The following is a 20,115-nucleotide window of genomic DNA, read 5'->3' on the forward strand; positions in this document are numbered from 1 at the left end:
GAGAGAGAGAGAGAGGAAAGAAAGAAAGAAAGAGGAAAGAAAGAAAGAAAGAGGAAAGAAAGAAAAAGAAAGAAAGAAAAAAAGAAAGAGAGAAAGAAAGAAAGAAAGAAAGAAAGAAAAGAAAAAAGAAAAGAAAAGAAAGAAAGAGGAAACAAAGAAAGAGAAAGAAACCTCATAGACACAGATGACAGTGTAGTGATTACCAGAGGGAAAGGGGGTGGGTGAAGGTAGAAGAAGGTGAAGGGGGGATAAATGGTGACAGCAGGAGACTTAACTTTGGATGGTGAACACACAATATCGTATACAAATGTTGTACTATTGAATTGTACACTGAAATCTGTATAATTTTACTGACCAGTGTCACCCCAATAAATTCAATAAAATTTTTAAAAATTGACCAACGACAAATTTAAGAAATTTCGGGGGATTTCTTAACTGTGAATCTTTGAAACCAGGACGTTAAGAAGGGGGTGGAGGGGAGACCTAATAAAATGCCCAGGTCTTCTTGCCCTTAAAGAAACACATGTGCATGGATATTCGTGCAGCGAGAGGGAGAGGGAGAGGGAGAGGGAGAGGGAGGGGGCCGCCAGCTGCGGGCCGCGTCCCGGAGCAGGAAGCAGCCTCGCTCTCTGAGGCTGTGGCTAGTCTTGGTGTTGGATTCCTTTGGAACTGCGGGCGGCTGGCCAGGAAAGGGAAGCCTGAGGTGACTGCCAACCCTGTGCTGCTTTTTCCAGGAAGGTCTGGGAGTGGGGTGTGGAGAGAGGCGCGTCGGGAGCGCCCCTAAGGATTTGGTGAATTGCTTAGTTGGGGTCATGCCAAGCTCTTAAAAGCCACGAGTGGCATTTGGGCTCCATGTACGTGTCTGTTCCTGACCAGCCAGGCCTGGGTAGTGTTCCATCCAGCCCCCTGGGCTGCCTGCTTCTGCTAAGATTTGGTTGTGGGAAGGCAGAGGTGGGAACCAAAGGCCTCGATGCTTCTCCCGCCACCCCACGCAGACCTGCTCGGCCAGCGTGAAGCGGCCTCTGCCTGGGACTTGGCTTCTGCTGTGAAGAAAACGAAACTTCCTGTGGCTTTCACCTCCCTCCTAGGGGTTCGGAGCCTCCAGCTGAGGGGAAATTCTCCTTTCTGACGATTTCAGACCAACCCACAAGCACCCCGTTAGCTCTGGGAATCCTTCGGGGACGCTGGTCTTCACCGCAGAGCAGAGCCGTGGACTTTTCTGGACAAGCTGCCCTTCACGCTTTGTGTCTTTAGCCACAGTAGAAAAGTATGAATGGGGTGTGGGGCACTCGGCCGGAAGCGGTTTTCCTGTGGGGATGTGCTGCCTTCCTGCCATGGTCACCAGCGCTCTGTGCGCTATGTCTGCGGTGAAGGACAGACTGAGGCCCCCGGGACCTTCATAGCCACAACCTGCAGTCACATAGTGTGCGTGTCCTTCACAGACTTTCCCAGGCACATGCACTCCATCCGTGCCGCCTTCCATGAAGGATGCAGCCCCAGAAGCAGATTCAGTGAGGTCCGGGGACCGTCCCACGTTCACCCTGCCGGTTCACGTGAGGACAGACCCGCTGGCCCAGCCTGGGTTCTTTCATGAGCACAGCAGGCCCGCCAGGAGGGGGAGAGCATCCAAGAAGAAGCTTCCCCGGGGAGGAGCGGCGTCCCCGGCCTCGGCCAGAGGTCGGCGAGTGGAAGAATGTGACTCGGTGCAGGCGTGACTGACAGGATCAGGCAGTCCCTGAAGGAGGAGGCGCCCTCGCTGCCCCGGGAAGGGTCACGTTCTTCTTAAATGACTTTGAAGTGTTGCTGAGGAAATGAAGACTTAGGGAAATGAGTGGTATTTCTGGGGTTTTTCCTAATTAAAGGTCACGACTTGGGAGCGCCGGGAGGCTGTGGGAAGTGATCTGTGTGGGTAACGCCGAAGCATGAACAGGGAGCTCCTGGCCTGCCGGAGTGGCTCTGGCTGGGGATGGAGGAAACCCGCAAAGACGCGTGTTCTTTAGTGAGAGGCGTGTCTTCGCACGGAGACCTGAACCGGAGTTAACATGGAGGAAGGAACCCCTGCACAAAAACCGCCGTTCTGGGGTTATCAGGAGAAAGCAGTGGGCACGGTTACAACTGCTATTTTTTTTTATAACTTATGACTTTCTACTAATAAGGTGGGGCAAAGGTAGGTTTACAGTTATGTCTATGCGAAACACAGAACTTATTCTTGCATCATTATTAATTATTGCATAATTTGCTATCCGAACAACTATAAACCTACTTTTGCCCCACCCTGTGTTGGTGATAAAAGGGATCCTAAAATTTTTTAAAAATATATTTTTATTGATTTCAAAGAGGAAGGGAAAGAGAGAGAGAGAGAGAGAGAGAGAAACATCAATGATGAGAGAGAATCATTGACCGGCTGCCTCCTTCATGCCCCCCACTGGGGATCAAGTCCAAAACCCGGGCATGTGCTCCTGGCTCATAGGTCGACGCTCAACCACTGAGCTACACCATCCGGGCTGGGAACCTAAATTTTTAATATGAAAGAGAAGTCCAAGGTATCACCGATGGGATTCAGCCTTGAATTTCTGCCACAGAAAAGCTTATTAAGACAAAATGAATGGGGAAGTGAAAACTTACATTATGTCTTTAGAGGGAAGCCTGTGTGTAAAGGAGGAAGTGCCAGGTTTCATTCATTTATTCATCCATTCAGCCAGTCACTACTTTGCATCCATAATGTGCCGGCACAGTTACATGTACGAAGACATAGCAGAGTCCCTGCCGCCAGGAGCTAATGTTCGGTGGGAGTAGGGGAGCAGAATTTAAACAAATAAATGAATTGATAAATGAGGTGGTTTCCATTTGTGCTGTGTACATGCCAGGAAGGGCTGGAGCAGGAGAAGCAGGAGCACCGTGCTTTTCGGCGAGTGGCCAGAGGAGGAAGGCTCTGAGAGTGATGCCCACGAGCCAGCCGGGGAGGCCCTGGGGGAGGAACGGTCCAGGCAGAGGGCAGGCCAAGGCCCAGCCAAGGCCCGTGGCACATTAACTAAACAGCAAGAAAGCTAGTGTTACAAGTGCGGCGGGATGATAAAAGATGTCAGTTCTGCCCTGACCTTTTCGGCTCAGTGGCTAGAGCGTCGGCCTGTGGACTGAAGAGTCCCAGGTTCAATTCCGGTCAAGGGCACATACCTTGGTTGCGGGCACATCCCCGGTAGGAGATGTGCAGAAGGCAGCTGATCGATGTTTCTCTCTCATCGATGTTTCTGGCTCTCTATCCCTCTCTCTTCCTCTCTGTAAAAGGTCAATAAAATATATTTTAAAAAATAAAAATAAATAAAATATATATTTTTTAAAAAAGATGTTAGTTCAATGTGCAAAGATCAGATTGTGGGGGGCCCCGTCGCTGGGTTATACTTTAAGTTGATGGAAAGCCAATGGAGATATTTAAGCTGAGGAGTGATGACTGTGGATTAAGAGAAAAATGGTGTGGGAGACTTGGGTACAGCCCTCTCGGCCAGACTAAGAATATAAGCAAAGTTTTTTCTGATGCAATTTACAAAACTGACCCAGAGACCAGATGCATCGTGGAGTCCAGGAGTGGCTCCTCCTCAGAAGGACAAGGACTCGGGGCTCCAGTTCACATGTTCAGAGAAACACTCCACAGAGCAGCCAGGCCCAGAGGCCCGAAAGGGACGTGCCTGTGAGCGAGTGTCAGCTGTGGCCGGCACACCTGAGACCTAGAAGGCACCACAGGAAACGAGAAGGTGCTTTGCTTTCGTTTTGTAAGCCTATAAATAGAGCAAGGAATTAGGGAGGGCAGAATGGAGCCGCTGCCTGGGGGACGGAGTGCTCCTTGATTTGCTCACTTAGTTGAATGTTTGTCAGACACCCATTGACATTGGGCACCACAGGTAGCAAAACAGACATCCGTCCTCATAGAACTTAAGGGGGCAGGGGATGAACAGGGAGCAGTAGAGAAAATAAACACAGTAAAGAAGCAAAATACTTAAAATGTTAGGTGGAGGTAAATGCCGTGGGGAAAAATCAAGCAGAGCAGGGGAACAGGAAATTTGGGGGAGGAGCGTGGTTTTAAAGGAGGCTATTTTATTACTTGGCTTTTGTTTGGAGCCTAATAGGAAATCCATTGGAGGGTTAGAGGAGGGTAGTGACGTCATCTGACATTTTAAAATAATTACTCTGGTTGCTCTGAGACTAGAGGTAAAGGACAAAACTGAACAGTTTTCAACACTGTCACTGCCTTCTCCCTCGCCGGGGCACCGTCCTCTCGTGCCTAGATTATTAGAGGCCAAACGGGCCATTGCAATACTGTCGGCAAGAGAGGTGCCAGGAGTAGGGAGGTGGCGGTGAAGGTGTTGAACACTTTTCCAATTCTGGATCTGGAAGGTAGAGATGACAGTATTTGGTATAATGTTAATAGACCAAATACTCAATTCCTATTGTTCCCTTCTTCCGATAAGATCAAGAAACAAGGAAAGGTAGGCTGCTGGCAAGAGAAGTATTAAAAAGATTTGCCACACGCGGAGGCTGGGTCAGGCACATGTACCACCAGAGGTAGTGAGAATAGCTGGGTGAGGAGGGGAACTGGCAGAGAGCCACAGCCAGGGCATGAGAGGGATGGTTCAGAGAACACACCTCTGAGGAAGGGGCGTTCTGGTGCAGCCACGTGGCCAGGGTGCTGACGGAGCAGTGATGAAGGCCCTTGGGGACGCAGGTAGGAGTTACTAAGTTAGGATTCCAGAGGCACTATCAACACAGATAACGTTCCTGAGAATAACATCAAGGGAAAGAGTGGAAAAGCAATCTGTGAACCGATTGGCATCATCAGAGAAGGTGGGGAGAATATTCCAAAAGGGGGCGGGCAGCATCAGGGGCAGTGGAGTCTCAGTGTGGAGGGTGGGGCTGCAGGAGGAGCCGTAGAGCCCCTCGCTTCAGGGGGAAGGGTCTGAGAAGCCGCAGCCACTGGAGAGGGTACGATCTGGACTCACTCATTGGTCAAGCTCACTTAGGAATCTCCCCCTTTGTGATCGGGTTTCTAGGCTGGATGGTCATGGATGTGCTGACTTAGTAAGAAACTGTATAGTTTCTTTTAGCGTTTCAAACAAGATGAGGAAATACTGTGCGGATATCAGCTACGTTGCTTTGTAGGCGGCCGGAAAGCTATGCCCAGAGTCTATATAGACACTGTGTCTGTTTGAATCAGTGTTTTCAGCCTTTTCAAATCCTAAATCCAATCCCTCCCGTTCCTGTTGAAGCATTAGTGTCTCATTGTCTGCTCTGCTGTTGGATCTCTCTTCTGTGCCTTCCCGCCAGACAGGAATCGTTTTTCAGATTGCACACACTTTCATCCACATGCCTCCTGGAAACGTTATGCACCCTTGTCTGGTTAGCTCGGCCCGGAGGAAGGTCCCTAAGGACTTGGTTCTGCTTGACATTTTTTCCAAATCGTGGAGGAAGACAGCAGAGCCACTTACCAAATTTAACGTGACGCAGCCTAGACGGAGAGCTGGTATTCGGGATGAGAGGACGTGAAGTCAGACGTCTCTGGATGGGTTGGATCCATGGGCTGAAACCAGCAAGATAAAACGAATGAGGGCAGCAGAGTTTTCCGTTCAGAGTGAAGCGCCTGTTGCGTAAATTTAAACTAGAGGAGACCGTGAACCTCTTGCCTGTGTCCTCGCAGGCTGACGGGCTTTGATTCGGTCGGCGTCTTTGTTTGTGTGCTTGTTTTTACGCATCATTGCAGTATATGACCCTAAACCACACATACGCAGACGCGTGCACATGATGCAAATATAAGCTGCAGCTATTTAAAGAGGAACAAGTCCGTCTCACAGAAGTAGCCCTTACTTTCTCATGTGGACCACGGCTCAAGTGTTTTTAGCTCTGAGTGCCGTTCTCTGAGGACGCAGACACGCTCGGATGCCCCGGATGGCCCCAACCACAGTGTTTGGTGCTCAGTTAATAAATATTTGAATGGACAGCGGCTTGGGTGGTTAGAGATGGTGCCCCAGGTCCTGGGAAGAACAGCTGAAGGAACTGGGAAAGAGGAAACTTGGAGATGGCTCTCATCAAATACTTGCAGAACTCTCAAGTAGAAGAGAGACTAGATTATTTCATATTTTTTTCCAGAGGAGAGACCAAACATACCAATGACTGGCTATTCGGGTCAATTTCAGAATTGACTGGGGACGTCCTTCCGTGGAGTGGGCGTTAGGTGTTATGAAGGTCCTAGGACAGTGGTCGGCAAACTGGCCCCTTGAGTGTGGCTCTTCCACAAAATACCACGTGCGGGCGCACACGTACAGTGCAATTGAAACTTCGTGGCCCATGCCACGGGGCCAAAGAGCCACATGTGGCTCTCGAGCTGCGGTTTGCCGACCACTGTCCTAGGACAATTACTGTCTATAACATCCCACCTGATGGCAGAGGCCAGGGACGGTATGAGCTGTGCTGTAGGGAGACTTCCTGCATCTGGGGCACCTAGTGGTCTTTCTGTCTCTCCCAGTGCTTTGCCTTTCGGTGGGTCCAACACAGCTGGTGCCTTGTCTTTTCAGCTTTGCAGAATCCACATGGTGAGGGAAACGATTGCTTAAAAACGATGTTTAGTGCAATCTTCTGAGGATACTGCCCTGTGTTAGAGAAAGCCCTTTAATTTGGCCCTTTTTTAAGCCTTGAATTTTTTTCTCATCTCATCTTTTTGTCAGTTGGCCTCATAAATATTCATAGAGGAATTGACCCAAAATAAGAGTTATTCTAAAAATCTTTCTAAGCCTTTCAGCTACGCTTCAAGTAATTATTTGAATATGATCTCTGCCCAGTTATACTATTGTAAAACTAGTGAGTAATCCGTTTTGGGAGTTATTTTTAAAAATTTAATCAGGATTTCAGAAATCGTAGGATCTGACGTGAAAGAAGAATCATTTTTCATTAATCTTCGGTCATGAGTGCCTCCATGTCCTGGAGCTGTCAGGCTTCAAGCCTCTGTCCTGATCGTCTCGCCTCCCCCGGTTGAGAAGGATGGAAGCCACGGCCGAGCTGGTCATGTAGATTCAGGCCCACAGCCCAGACGTGGACCGTAGTGAAGTTTGACCAGCAGGCAGGCCTTTCAGGTGGGCAGAAAGTGGGGTGGCCCTTAAGCTGCGAGAACAGACCTGAGGAGCCTGCTGTCTGTGGGAGAGGCTCCCCCGGACTCTGACCGCAGACGCGGTGACCTGGGCTGCAGCCTCGCCTTTTCTGTTTTCCCCTGTAGACTGTGTAGTGCGGCAGCTGCTACTTTTGTCCACACGTGGTCACCTTTTGTTCTTTTACCTCATACAGAAAATTCACCTTCCTCTTTTGCCCAAAGTCCCCCATCATCAAATGCCTGCTGTTCACCCGCTGAGAAGTGGACAACAATGGTCTCCTTGAGTCTCTCCTACTAGAATAAGAAATCCCCAGAGCTGAGCCCTGACATCACATCTCTTTGGTGTGTTTTCCGGGAAAGTCTAGTTTAGCCTGAGGGTCACTAACATGTGTGTGATCTGGGGAGAGTAACTCAACGTCTCTGAGCCTCAGTCCCCTTGTGTATAAGGTCTTTACGTACTTTTATTATTTTTTTTTAATAATTATTATTGAAAGTATTACATATGCCTCCTTTCTCCCCCCATTGACCCCCTCCAGCCTGCCCCTGTCCCCTCACCCCTCCCCAGGCCTTCAGCTCCCATTGTCTGTGTCCATGGGTTATGCATTCAAGGTCTTTGGTTGATTACTTCCCACCACCCACCCTCCCCCGCCTTCCCTCTGAGACTCCGCACTCTGTTCCACGCTTCCATGTCTCTGGGTCCACTCCATTCATCAGTTTATTTTGTTTCTTAAATTCCACATGAGTGCGGTCAGGTGATACTTGTCTTCCTCTCACTGACTTATACAGTATGGGGTTTCCTCAAAACATTAAATGTGGATCTGCCATTTGGCCCAGTGATCCCACTTCTAGGAATATCGCCTAAGAGACCTGAAACACCAATCAGAGAGAATGTATGCACCCCTGTGTTCATAGCAGCACAAGTTACAATAGCGAAGATCTGGAAACAGCCCAAGTGCCCATCAGCAGATGAGTGGATAAAAAGCTGTGGTACATTTACACCATGGAATACTTGCAGCTGTGAAAAAGAAGGATCTCTTACCCTTTGAGGCAGCATGGAGGGCCCTGGAGAGTATCATGCTAAGTGAAACAAGTCAGTCTTTGAGAGGTTTTAGGCACTGTAAGCAAGCACCACGCTCAGTGCTCGGCATGGAGAGGTGCTCAGTAACTCATAGCTGCTGGCACTGTTAGTGGGCCTTCATTTATACAGACTCTTCAATCAAGTTGCCAGTTTTAACTCTCGAGCCTTTTGTTCTTTATTATTCAAGACCTTAAGTATGGAGGGAAGTCCAGCTACCTTCATGATGAACTGTGCTTAGGACCCCGAAAGATTGAGGGGGAGGGTATTGTACTTTCTCTTTTTATCTGTAGCTGTCCACCTTGGCCATCTGTGGGGGAGGGCTCACATTTGACTGAAAACCAACAATGGCAGAAACAGAATAACCCTTCCTTATCCAGAGTTCTCTTCTGTTTTTAGTGGGATTGTTTTGTTCTTGAAGATAAAGATACATAAGCTAAAATACAATATTAGAACTTAGAATTGTCTTGATCCTGCGGGTGACAATTCCAAGGTCAATGTCTGTCTTTCAGAGCGATGGTTAACGCAGACCTCATGCTCCTGGAATTCTGGGCCCTGGAGAATTCAGCTCCCTGGGCTTGTGGTGGAGTCAGTGAACCATTTTCTTGCTGCCTTTCCACACCTATGAAGAGTGCTCTTAGCCTGTCTTTCCGGAGCACTACGTAACTTCCAGTCATTGATTCTCAAGCTGCTGCCTTCTGCCTCCCATTGACGTTCGGGCTCCTGTGCCTGCACCCCTGGCCCAGCCCCTCTCCCGGTGCTGTCCCCACCCGTCTGAGCCTGTCTTCTCACTCTCCACACCTCTTCCTCCATGGTCCCCACGTCCAGCTTATGCTCATTTCAGAGCCTTTCTTAGGCCATTTCCCCCCGTCCCCCTGAGTCATAGAGAAGTCCCCGGTGCCTGGTTCCCACCCCCACAGGTTCAGACTTCATTGCTCTGCGGTGTGACCTGGGCAAAGGGATGCTTTAAAGCCCTCCCCGGTGACTGGACCTGCAATAGACCCACTGGTCTACAGACCCACTCAACCCCAAGCTGAGTCTGTGTTTAATAATAGCTGCTTGTTCCCCAATGACTTGTATACTACAGTGTTTTAAATAGTTCCTGCGAGTATGAAAACATTTAAGGAGCTATTTCCCCTTTGGGGAAATTTGATAGATTTAGGGGTGGGAGGTTCTGATGTTGACAGTCCAATTCTAGAGCACCTCTGGGCTCACCTGACAACAGCCCCAGCCCGTGCCAGGTCTCAGCTGTGCCAGGCACTGTGCTGAATGCACCCTAAGCTCGTCACATTCACTGGCCCACTGGAAGCCTCACAAGCCCGTTTTTGAGCCCGTTTTTGCCCTGTGATCATGAGGATCCTGAGGTCCAGAGAGGCTCATCTACCTGCCCAGGGCTGCACAGAGAGCAGTGCTGAACCTGAGCCCAGCCTAGCCCCTGGGGAGGAGCACATTCACTAAGTAACTTCCTGCTTTAGCTTTGTGGTTGCCCTTTTAAATTGGGTTGCATTCTTTTTGTACATCGAGAGGTTCACTCCCAACTTGCCTCGATATATCGGGACTGGGAGGCTATTTTGCAATTTAGTTCTTTTCATGCCCTCAGGAGACGTTACTTTATTTTATTTTTTATTTTTAAATATATTTTTTATTTCAGAGAGGAAGGGAGAGGGAGAGAGACATAGAAACGTCAATGATGAGAGAGAAGCATTGATCGGCTTCCTCCTACACACCCGCCATGAGAGATCGAGCCTGCAACCCAGGCATGTGCCCTTGACCAGAATCCAACCCACGACTCGTCAGTCTGCAGACTGACACTCTATCCACTGAGCCAAACTGGCTAGGGCAGGAGATGTTATTTTAGAAAAGCATCTTGCTTATAGAACCTAACCTAGTAGAACCCACCCCAGCCTCTACTTCGTCTTCCTAATATTTCTTTGAGGTGGTGAGTAGGCAGTGTCATCCCCATTTTGAAGAGAGGGGAGCTGGTGTGCCAAGTATTAATGATGTCCTAAATATTAGTAATAGCTCACTGATTGGGTACTGAGTGCCAGGCTCTGACCTAAGCTGTTTACATCCTGCGTGATTACCCTCGTTTTCTAGGTGAGGAAACCGAGACCAACACAGGTGAAGCCACTTGCCCGGGGCGCAGGTGGTAATCGGGTGCCATGTTCGTTGGCTTGTTTTTCAAATTCCTGATGAGCAAAATGGCAAGACACGGGCTTCATTTGCTCCCCAGCCCTGGCCTCCGCCGTGCGTGCATGGCATCTGGACAACCATGTCTGAAACCGTTGAAGCATAAACCGGATTTTCTGTGTGTCGAATGGCCATTTAATAGCTATTGTGAAACAGAATTTTCTGCCAACCTTGAATATCACACTGAGGTCAAGCGGGCTCTAAATATCCCTTCTCCAGCCATCCCCCCTCCCCCAGGCTGCTTTGGTGTAAACAACCCCCGAAGGTGAGAACTGGCTCTTGGCGCATTTTCACTCTCCATCCATGTCAGAGCTCCGCTGTTTCGCACAGTTTCAGGTTAATGACACGGCCCTGTCACGATGCTGGGCACTTCATTATCCCATGGCACCACGTGCTCAGGACGGGAACCCGCCTCCCCTTCTTGCTCATTATGAATGGGCCAACTTAGTTTTTCCCTCTTCAAGCATTTAAAACCTTATGTTCTGGTTCATTAACATATGTGCACACACACACACACAATTCTGTAGGGAGAGTAACTCTTTATAAAGAAAGAGATTGGCAGTGTGCTGAGCGGATGGAGTCTCAGGGAAAAGAAAGCACCGAGCAGCCGTGTCAGGGGAGTGGATCCCTAATTGAGTGCAAACCTGTTAAAGAATGTTGTTTATCCCCCTACAGGGCATACAAAACCATTGAGGATGATGACCTGAAGTTTCCCCTAATATACGGAGAAGGCAAGAAGGTAGGCATCGCCTCCCCCACACAGAGAACAAGGCCGTCTCTGCAGAGCCGGGGCGGCCTGTGCCTTCCACTCTGCAGCGCCTGGTCCTACGGCCCTGACAGCTGAGAGAGTCACCTCCCGTGTCCTTCAGGCCTCCTGTCCTCAGGGCCCCAGGAGTGGCAGGTTTGGGAGGGGTGCGGCGAGCTCAGGCGGGGAGAGCCAAGTTTTGTGGAGATAGCAGCCCCCTTTACCGTGTGCAACATGACCACTTTCACATACATCAGCGCATCATGCATCTGACAACAAGCCGCAGGCAGGCAGAGCTGGCGGACGAGGCAGCTGAGACTCGAGGTTAGAACCGCTCAGGCACAGCCACGCAGCTGCAAGGGGTGGTCCCCGATGCGGAGCCGGGGCCCTCTGCCTCCTCCTCGTGCTCACACCCCACCTGCAAGTCTGCTTCTCCACGTGGCCTGTGGCAGGGCACCCAGAGCCTTACTGTGACGAAGCTGTAGGACCACAGGGACCCGAGTGCATGCTGGGACAGCACAGAGCATTCCTCACCCGCACCCAGGCCCCGGCAGCACCGCACGCTGAGCAGCAGGCACTGCTGACACGGAGGAAGCTGTCGTCTCAGAGGGTCTGTGTGCAGAGCCTGGGGGAGGCTGCCGTCCTGGAGCGGAGATGAGGAGGCTCTGAAGCCAGTTCCCAATCAGAACAAACACCTTCTGAGTCACTGCATTCTTCCTGCAAACAGACGTTCCAGCCAGGTGCTGAGAGTGCCAGTGAGGAGGGAAGAATGTGGCCACTTTCAGAGGAATGTTCAACTGACATTTTCCCAGCATTTGATAGTTTTTAGCAGGAGGAACTGACTCATAAGAAAACTGGAGGGTGCCTTCCTGAGCAGAACTCTGTGTGTGTGTGTGTGTGTGTGTGTGTGTGTGTGTGTATGCATCTGTGAGAGAGGGAGAGAGAATGAGTCAGTTAGATTTGAGAGCTGCGTGGAGCCCAGCGGTGATTTCATGGGAAGGCATTTCATGGAGGGAAGTGAAACATGACTGATCCATGTAGCGACCACTTTTCAAACGAACTTGCCCCTTTCCTGGAGACGGGACACCCACTCCCGGTCCATGGTTGAGGATCGTGACAAGGCAGAGCTCTGTTCCCGAGAGAAGTACTGGAACCTTCCTGCACCCTGGGCACCGTTAATGCAATCGCTCAGCCCAGTGCCCCAGCGGCACCTGGACTTCCCCGTGGGCTGAGATTCTCTGTGTCTCCTGCGGCGCCAGTGAGACCAGGGGGCTCAGGGCCGCGTCCTCCGAGGGCTGTATCCCTAGTCCCCGTCAAGCGTGGCACCTGACACAGGGCAGGCCTTCAGCGACTGCATGAGGATTGAGTCAGCCACTTCCTTATGTTCAGTGTACGTCCTCCACATAACGAAAATGGACAAATGTGCTCTTCGAAGATTATCAACAGAAAGACTTAAAGGAGCAAGGTTTTCCCAGCCAAGGAAAAGTTCAGTTTACCAGGACACCGCACTTCTCCAGCGTGTCAGGTAATTGGGGCTCGGCAGCCCTGTGATGTGCAGCTGGCCGGTGCTGTCGCAGGAGCTGTGACCTATTTAAAGGCCGCATAGCTCCGTCGCCCGGCTGCCCCACACCCAGGCAGCCCGAGGCAACTTCACCGGCAGCACGTCCGTCCGTCCGTTTGTCCGTGCCACCCCATCATTTAGGCGCTTCCCTCTGCCCAGGAGTTTCCGAATAGGATACCACAGCTGTCACCTTTCATTTTATTTCTGCCAGTGCTTTCAGCCGTGTGGGGTGACACTATATACTTTGTAAACTAATTCAGTAACTGTCAGAAACTTCACTGTGTTTTGGACCAACACGCCCACCTGTGCTTCCTGCAGCCAGAGGAGGTGCCAGTGCAGGGAGAAGAGCAGGGACGCGGTTTCGGCATCTCGAGTTGAACACTTACCAGCTGGGAGGGCGCTGGCCCCCTCCCCCCCTTGGCAGAGCAGAGGGTTTCTGCAGAGACGTGGCTCCCCGACCTGGAGCGAAGATGAGGAGGCTCTGAAGCCAGTTCCCAATCAGGACAAACACCTGAGTCACTGCATTCTTCCTGCAGACAGAGACATTGCAGCCAGGTGCTGAGACCAGAGGGCCCAGCTTCACATCAGTGTCTGCATTTTACCCCCCGAGATTCCTGCCTTTGAAAAGCATGTCATGCGTTCACTTCCACGTTTAATGTAAACTTGCCCACCTTCTGATCTAAAACCAGCTCCAAACTCCACAGCCTTCTGGGGAAACTAGGAGGAAGGTGCTGGTGATGTGTGGGATTGTAAGATTTCTTGGCGTTTATGAGTTATTCTTATTACCCGAGCAATGAAGTGAGGATTCAAGCTCGGAGCTTTGAATGTACACCAGGTACATCACTGATGACCCAGTGTCAGGGCATTGAGCTTCATCCCACCCAGAATGAGCTTCATCCCTCTGTGTTTACCCGTCTGGATGCTGCCTGTGCTTCTGCGTAGAAATTTAGTGCCACCTCCGTGGAACCTTCTCAGCAGAAGTCTTACCTCCTCTGAACTCACAGCACCCATTGTTTATATGTCTTTCATATTGGCCATATTTTATATATCATTAGCCATGTGCCTCTTCTCTCCCTTACCAGGCTCCTTTATAGTAGGGGCGAGTCCATAGACATTTGTCCCCCACAGCATGGTGTCTGCACTAAATGTCTGGGTAGATCAAATCTGTGGCATCCTGGGCAGTATGAAGGCTGAGTGCGTAGGTATTAAGAGTAATGGTCTTGCTTCCTTAAAGTGTTCGGAAAACCAGAAGCGCACGGGTGGTGGGGTCTCAGCCTGGAGGCCTCTGTGTGGTAATCCCCTCTTGTTAATCCACCCAGAGGGGATTTGTGGAGAAAGGGAAGGTTGCACGTTGCTAATGGTTTATTTTCTCCAGCTATAAAGTGTAAAATATGAGCTTTGGGAGGATAGGAGCTGCCACTGACTTCTTTGCATCTTTTACTAGTGCCTGTTACAGTGCCAGAGATATAGCTGGTGTTCTGCAAGTGCTTGTGTGTTAGGTGGCCCAGAAAAGCGGCGAGGAAAACAAAGAGAACCGAGTGAATCAGAGAGAAAAAGGAGTTTATTTGCGTTCTCGCCAAAAGGTGGGGCCAGTGAATTTCGCGCCTCCAGGGAGTGAGGGACATCTCTTTATTCAGGTGTTTGGTGAGGGCGGGGGCCTGAACTGAGGAAGTGTCCGCAGCAGGGATCATCACACATTCAACTAAGGAAGTCTCAGCTGCAGGGGGTGGGCGGGACACTCAGGAATGGGTCAGTATCTGTGTGAGGGTCGCTGTGGATTCAGGGAGAAGAAGCAGGTATCTGTGTCTGGCACGTTGACCTGTGAGAAATTTCAGATCTGTGAGAAATTCCAGAGGAAGTCCATTGTCTCATCCCATGTCTGCATGTATCCGATCCTGGGCTCTCTCCGACCTAACATGGTGGAGTGGGTGTATGACAGACAGATGGACAAATGGATGGATGCTGTTGGATTTGCTTGGAACTGAGATTAGTAGCTGTAGACATCACACATGGATTGGGTTTAGTTTATTGGACACCCTTCCCTCCAGTCTCTACAAAAGAAAGCTGGAAAGAGACAACAGCCACCCATCAACCTTAAGATAACTGGTGGAAAAGCCACTCGCTAAGGACATAAGTGATCTTGGTGAGCGAGCCCTTCCTTGGAAACAGCTACCCACATTGGTTAGCAGCAAGAGGCAAGAGGAATTGGGAAAGGATTGCTTCTCTCTGGGCCCATGGCGGCTGCACTGCTCGTACGTGCGAGTGTTTCTCATGACCCTCCGCTTTCCTCCCAGGCCCGAGTGATGGCAACTATCGGAGTGACCAGGGGCCTGGGGGACCATGACCTGAAGGTGCATGACTCCAACATCTACATAAAGCCATTCCTGTCTTCAGCTCCAGAGGTACTGTTTTTGTTTGTATTTTGTACAATAAAGTATTTTCTTCCTTTGTTCCTCCTGTGACTCTCACCCCATATCCACCTGCAGTCGGTTTGTCTAGCATGTACTTCTGTGCTCTCTCCTATCTGTTGCTCCTTCCCACCCCATTCTCACATTGACTGTCCTGTTTCTACCCTCATGGCCTCTGTCCTGGTAGCTGCATAGCCTCCTAGCGGCATCCCCAGCCTCCTCAATCCACCTCACATATGGCTATTAAGTAGATTTTCCCAAACAGCTACTGTGACCTTGTTTGCGTAGAACCTTTAAACAGCACATGACCTGGAGAATAAAGCCCAGGCTCCCTTTTTTTGGCATTCAAGGCTTGTTGTAAATTGGTCTAACTTTTTAATCTGATCTTTGTTCCCCTACTGCAGCCTGAAGGAATTTACTATTTCCTACACATGACTTTCAGTTTCCCATATTTACTTAACCGATTCCTTCTACCTAGAATGCCCTTCCTACCCATCTCCATCCACCCAAATTCTTTTTTTCTCTAGAATTTAACTTAAATGCTCCTCCTGTGGAGACTTCTGTGACTCCTCCCACCCCCCTCAATCAGCAGTAATGTCTTCCCCCTACTCCAGATGGAGAGCAGCTGCCTCTTACTAGTACAGCGTGTGCACTTTCTGCCTTATAGCATAGTTGGTGATGTATATTTTTCTCTCCTCTTAGATTTTGTTTTGTTTTGTTTTTTTGGTAATCCTCACCCAAGAACATTTTTCCCATTGCTTTTTAGAGATAGTGGAAGGGAGAGGGTGAGACAGAGACAGAAAGAAACATCGATGTGAGAGAGACACGTCAATTGGTTGCCTCCTGCATACACCTCTACCAGGGCCGGGGAACCTGCAACCAAGGTACGTGCCCTTGACCGGAATCGAACCAGGACCCTTCAATCCACAGGCCGATGCTCTTTTCACTGAGCCAAACCGGCTAGGGCTCTCCTCCTAGATTTTTAAGAGCTGGTACATTCAGTGGATATATGGAGAAGCTAATTGAAAAACAAGTCAAAATTTGGGTTAAAAAATCATTTTTCATACAATACAGGAAATAATATCAAGTTCTATTTCAGAGTACATAATTTTAAAAAGATTTTGCTTCTAAGTTATAGAAAAATCTAATGGTAGTTTAGGGATATACTTTTCTCACATAATAAGGAATCTGTTATTTGGGGGCTGCCAGTGGCATAGCATCTCCAATGTGCCAGGGCTGGAATCTCTCTTGTCTGACTTTCACTTTGCAGTTGCAAGATGGTGGCCGCAGCTCCAAGCATGACATTTTCACACAACACAGGAGGGACGCTACTCTCTGTCCTGACAGACACTTGCAAACCTTTGGCCACAACTATCTCACATGACCTCCCCTCGCTACAGGGGAGGCCGGGAGAGGGAGAGCTTTAACTTTTTGGATGTCTGCGGTAGAAGGGAGCCAGGGAGGAGTGAGTCGGGTTGCCTCCCGTGGGGCTGGTTGTTGAAGCGATGCCTTGCGCTGGAAGTGCCCAGGATGTTCAGCCAGGGCTCCATCTGCATGTTCTTCCCAAGGGGCGGAGCTGTGTGAGCGAAGGCTCTTTCTGTTGGAGGAAACAGAAACCCACTCAAGCTAACTCAGAAAAAGGGACATGTTTATTCTGAAGCTGTTGGAAGAGATGTTTGTGGTGTCTACTAGAAGAACGCGTAAGCAGCCAGGCTGTGTGGGGAGGTGGTCCTGGGCCCAGTGTGTCCTGGAGAGCCTCAGCAGGGGGAGGCTGTCCTTTTCGTGAGCATGCTGCCATTAATGGGACCAGCCAGGTTCTATGTCTCTGCTGCCAATCAACCCAGTTTCTCCCTTTCCTGGGTCCCGATCACCAGAGGGGCATCTCATTGGCCGCAGGGACTTTCCCATCTGTAGATTGCCCCTTCAGACTGTGTGTCCACTCCAGAGCCACTGGTGGGCACCGTCACCTAGGCCTGCCCCTTTGGCAGGGCTGTGAGCAGGGAACGTTTCTTCTCTTGCTGAAGCTGGCATCCAAAATACACCCAGCCACAGGCAGAGGAGGCCACCGAGAGGGAGGTCCCTAGTAAGTATCAGGCATGAAAGACACACAGATTTCCTGAGATCACCTAGGATGTCAGGTGAGGTTAGCTGGGTAGAAGTGATAATTACCACTCATCAAGAGCTTGCAAATGTCTCTCTTTAGCCCTCCTAGCAATTCTGCGTGATGAGGACCACTATTACGTCAAAGCGTCCTGGTCCCTCGGTTCTGGTCCATATCAGGATCCATAAATTACTGCTGAAACGGTTCCTGGCCAGAGAAAAACAATCAATACTAACCTCAGGCATTTCTATGTTTTCCCTCTTGGGAGAGGCACTTATCAGACATATTCAATGGTGCCATCACCTTTCTGCTTTCCAAAAGGGACAGATGCAGTGCGACTCGTGTTCCCGTGGCGGCGAGTGTCTCGGGAAACACTAAGTAACCATTTTGCTCCTTAAAGCAGTGAAAACCTTCTCACCTCCCACCCCCGGACACACATATGCTTTCTATATAAAGTGAGAAGAGGCTTGGTTTGGTTTGAAGGAGAACGATCTCTAATGCAGTTAAATTATAGCTATTCTAGTCGTTCTGCTGCTGTGCATCCCAAGAAGAGACTGTAGCTTTAAAACGTGGGCCTGTGTGGGACACTCCCTGAGGACTGACTGATGCAGCTTCCCAGCTGGTTGATCAGAAACCCCAGTCATCTGTCGTCAGTGATGCCGGTTTGCAGGGAAGTGGGTTGGTTGGTCCCACATTGGTGAGGAATGAGGAAGGATTCAAGAGGAAACTGGCAATCTTTGGAAAAATTTACATGGTCTTAGAGAAGTGTAGAGTTGAATAAAATGTTGAGTTTTTAGAATAATAATAACAGGTCACATTTGTTAAACTACTCAGTCTGGACCAGACAACATACTTTATTTATTTTATATATGCAGTATCTCATTTAATCCTCACAGCTCTGTGAACTACATGTGATCATTATACCCCTTTTATAGAATGTGAAATTGAGACCCAGGGAAGTGAAATAACTCCCCCAACAGTGCACAGTTATTAAGTGGCAAGATGGTATTTATACCAAGGTCTGTCCAATTCAATCAGTGCGCGTAGGGGAGAGAAGCCGAGCTCAAGGATATTTATTTGGATAGTGGCCAAGGGACCCACTGAGTGCTGGTTCGAGGAGCTCTGAAGAGAGACCTTGGTCTTGGGACCTCAGTGTCCAGTTTTTCAGAGAAATACTGCCGGCCTCAGACTTAAGTTGAGAAGATGAGATGATGTAGTAGAAAAAGTAATTGGGAAAGGCAGTAATGGCGTTCAGTGTGTGCCAACCTTGGCCAGACAGAATTGTGCAAAATAAGATTGTGTACCTATAATTTAGCTTAATGGGTATGTTGTATAGATCCCAATATTCCTTTGCACGAGATTAAAATTGTTGTACATTTTAAAAGCTTCCAGATGGAGCGGCCTTAGGCAGAGCCAGGAAAGGCGGAGGGAGATGAGGGAAGAGGAGGCGCCCCTTGGATTGGCTACCATGGAGGAGTGTGGAGAAAAGATGAGTACAGGAGACCCTCCCCCCCATTCTGGGGACAGGAGCTTCTTTCCCTGAGGGGCAGTATTAAAGTCAGTCTCTAGAGCAGCCGTGGGCAAACGCCCGCGGGCTGGATCCGGCCCGTTTGAAATGAATAAAACTAAAAAAAAAAAAAGACCGTACCCTTTTATGTAATGATGTTTACTTTGAATTTATATTAGTTCACACAAACACTCCATCCATGCTTTTGTTCCGGCCCTCCGGCCCTCCGGTCCAGTTTAAGAACCCATTGTGGCCCTCGAGTCAAAAAGTTTGCCCACCCCTGCTCTAGAGAAACAGCTAGGGCTTCTGTTGGGAGCCCAGGAAGCCAAGTAAATGGATTTAAACCATCCAGTGAAGAACAGCGGACTCCCTTCCTGTCTTCATTGCCCAGCCCCACCCTTCCCCGGCTTTCTGACCGTGACTTCCTAAGAGCATTCCTGCGCTGTGCTTAGTCTTTGCCAAGCATGGATCCCTTTCACATTTGGGTTCTAAATTACAAACCCAGCTCAGTCTGGTGGCTGAAACGGTGGGGTGGGGGAGAGGTGATTTAGTTCTAAGAAAAGAGGCTAAAAAACCTTCTTGGAAATCAGCACTGTTCCCTTCATCATTGTAGCTCCTAATCTGACGTGATGAGTTAAATAAAAATAAATCAAAAGCATGTGGATCAAATTTACCAAAAAAAAAAATTAGAGGAGGATTTCTAGCCAAACACATTTTCAGTTTTGCTGAACGCAAGGCACTGGAAAAATCTCGAGTTTGCCAAACCTGAAGAGCAGCCGCCAGGTTTACTGAGCCTTCCTCAGATCTCCCGAGGTCTACGGCAGGGACTTCTGGCCAAGAACTGAACTCCGCAAGAGGCCCCGCCAACCAGCGCAGGCCTGCTGGTCCGGGGTGGGGGGCGTTGACTCTCCCCTGGTCCCGGCATCTTGTGGTCTCCGAGTGACAGCATGAGATGCAGCCTCTCCTCCCAGCCAGGTCTCCCATCCTGTTGCTCAGTGAAGCTCACCACCATTCACCATTTTTTTCACACCATCCTAAAGAGTTCAAGGGGAGAAGGGAGGATTTGTGAACCAAAGGCACTGGGGCCCAGACCCTCCACCTCAGCTCTGCAGTTGGCCCAGCCCAGCCCAGCCCAGCACACACATCATGTTGTTCAGCGCAGGCACCTTGGCCCAGGCCTGAAGCCCAAACTTCCAGATGTTCTGTGCTCTACGCCCCTTTCTGGCCTGTGTCAGGTCCTCCGCAGAGCTAGGATTCCTCTAACGTTGCTCACACTTTCCGGCCGCCACTCTAAGACTGCTGTTGCCTTTCGCCCCCTTTTGAGCTCCTGAAAGAATGAGGTCTTTTTCTGCATGGGGGCCAGTTTGCAAAGCCACCCCCTCCTCCATGCAGCCCTTCC

At 49.8% G+C, this 20,115-nt stretch overlaps 1 protein-coding gene across 1 annotated transcript in view; it reads left to right on the top strand.

The window, feature by feature from the left end:
* Positions 1–20,115, top strand: part of PPM1H (protein phosphatase, Mg2+/Mn2+ dependent 1H) — a 237,704-nt gene that overhangs the window by 184,187 nt on the left and 33,402 nt on the right. The window contains exons 7-8 of the mRNA XM_070409814.1: positions 11,070–11,133; positions 14,995–15,102. Coding sequence (XP_070265915.1) covers positions 11,070–11,133; positions 14,995–15,102 — 172 coding nt within the window. The remainder of the gene's footprint in view (positions 1–11,069; positions 11,134–14,994; positions 15,103–20,115) is intronic.

The sequence above is a fragment of the Myotis yumanensis genome, unplaced genomic scaffold (assembly GCF_028538775.1).
Source record: "Myotis yumanensis isolate MYYU_CA2020_CCGP unplaced genomic scaffold, mMyoYum1.0.hap1 SCAF_3, whole genome shotgun sequence".
In the NCBI taxonomy this organism is placed as follows: domain Eukaryota; kingdom Metazoa; phylum Chordata; class Mammalia; order Chiroptera; family Vespertilionidae; genus Myotis; species Myotis yumanensis.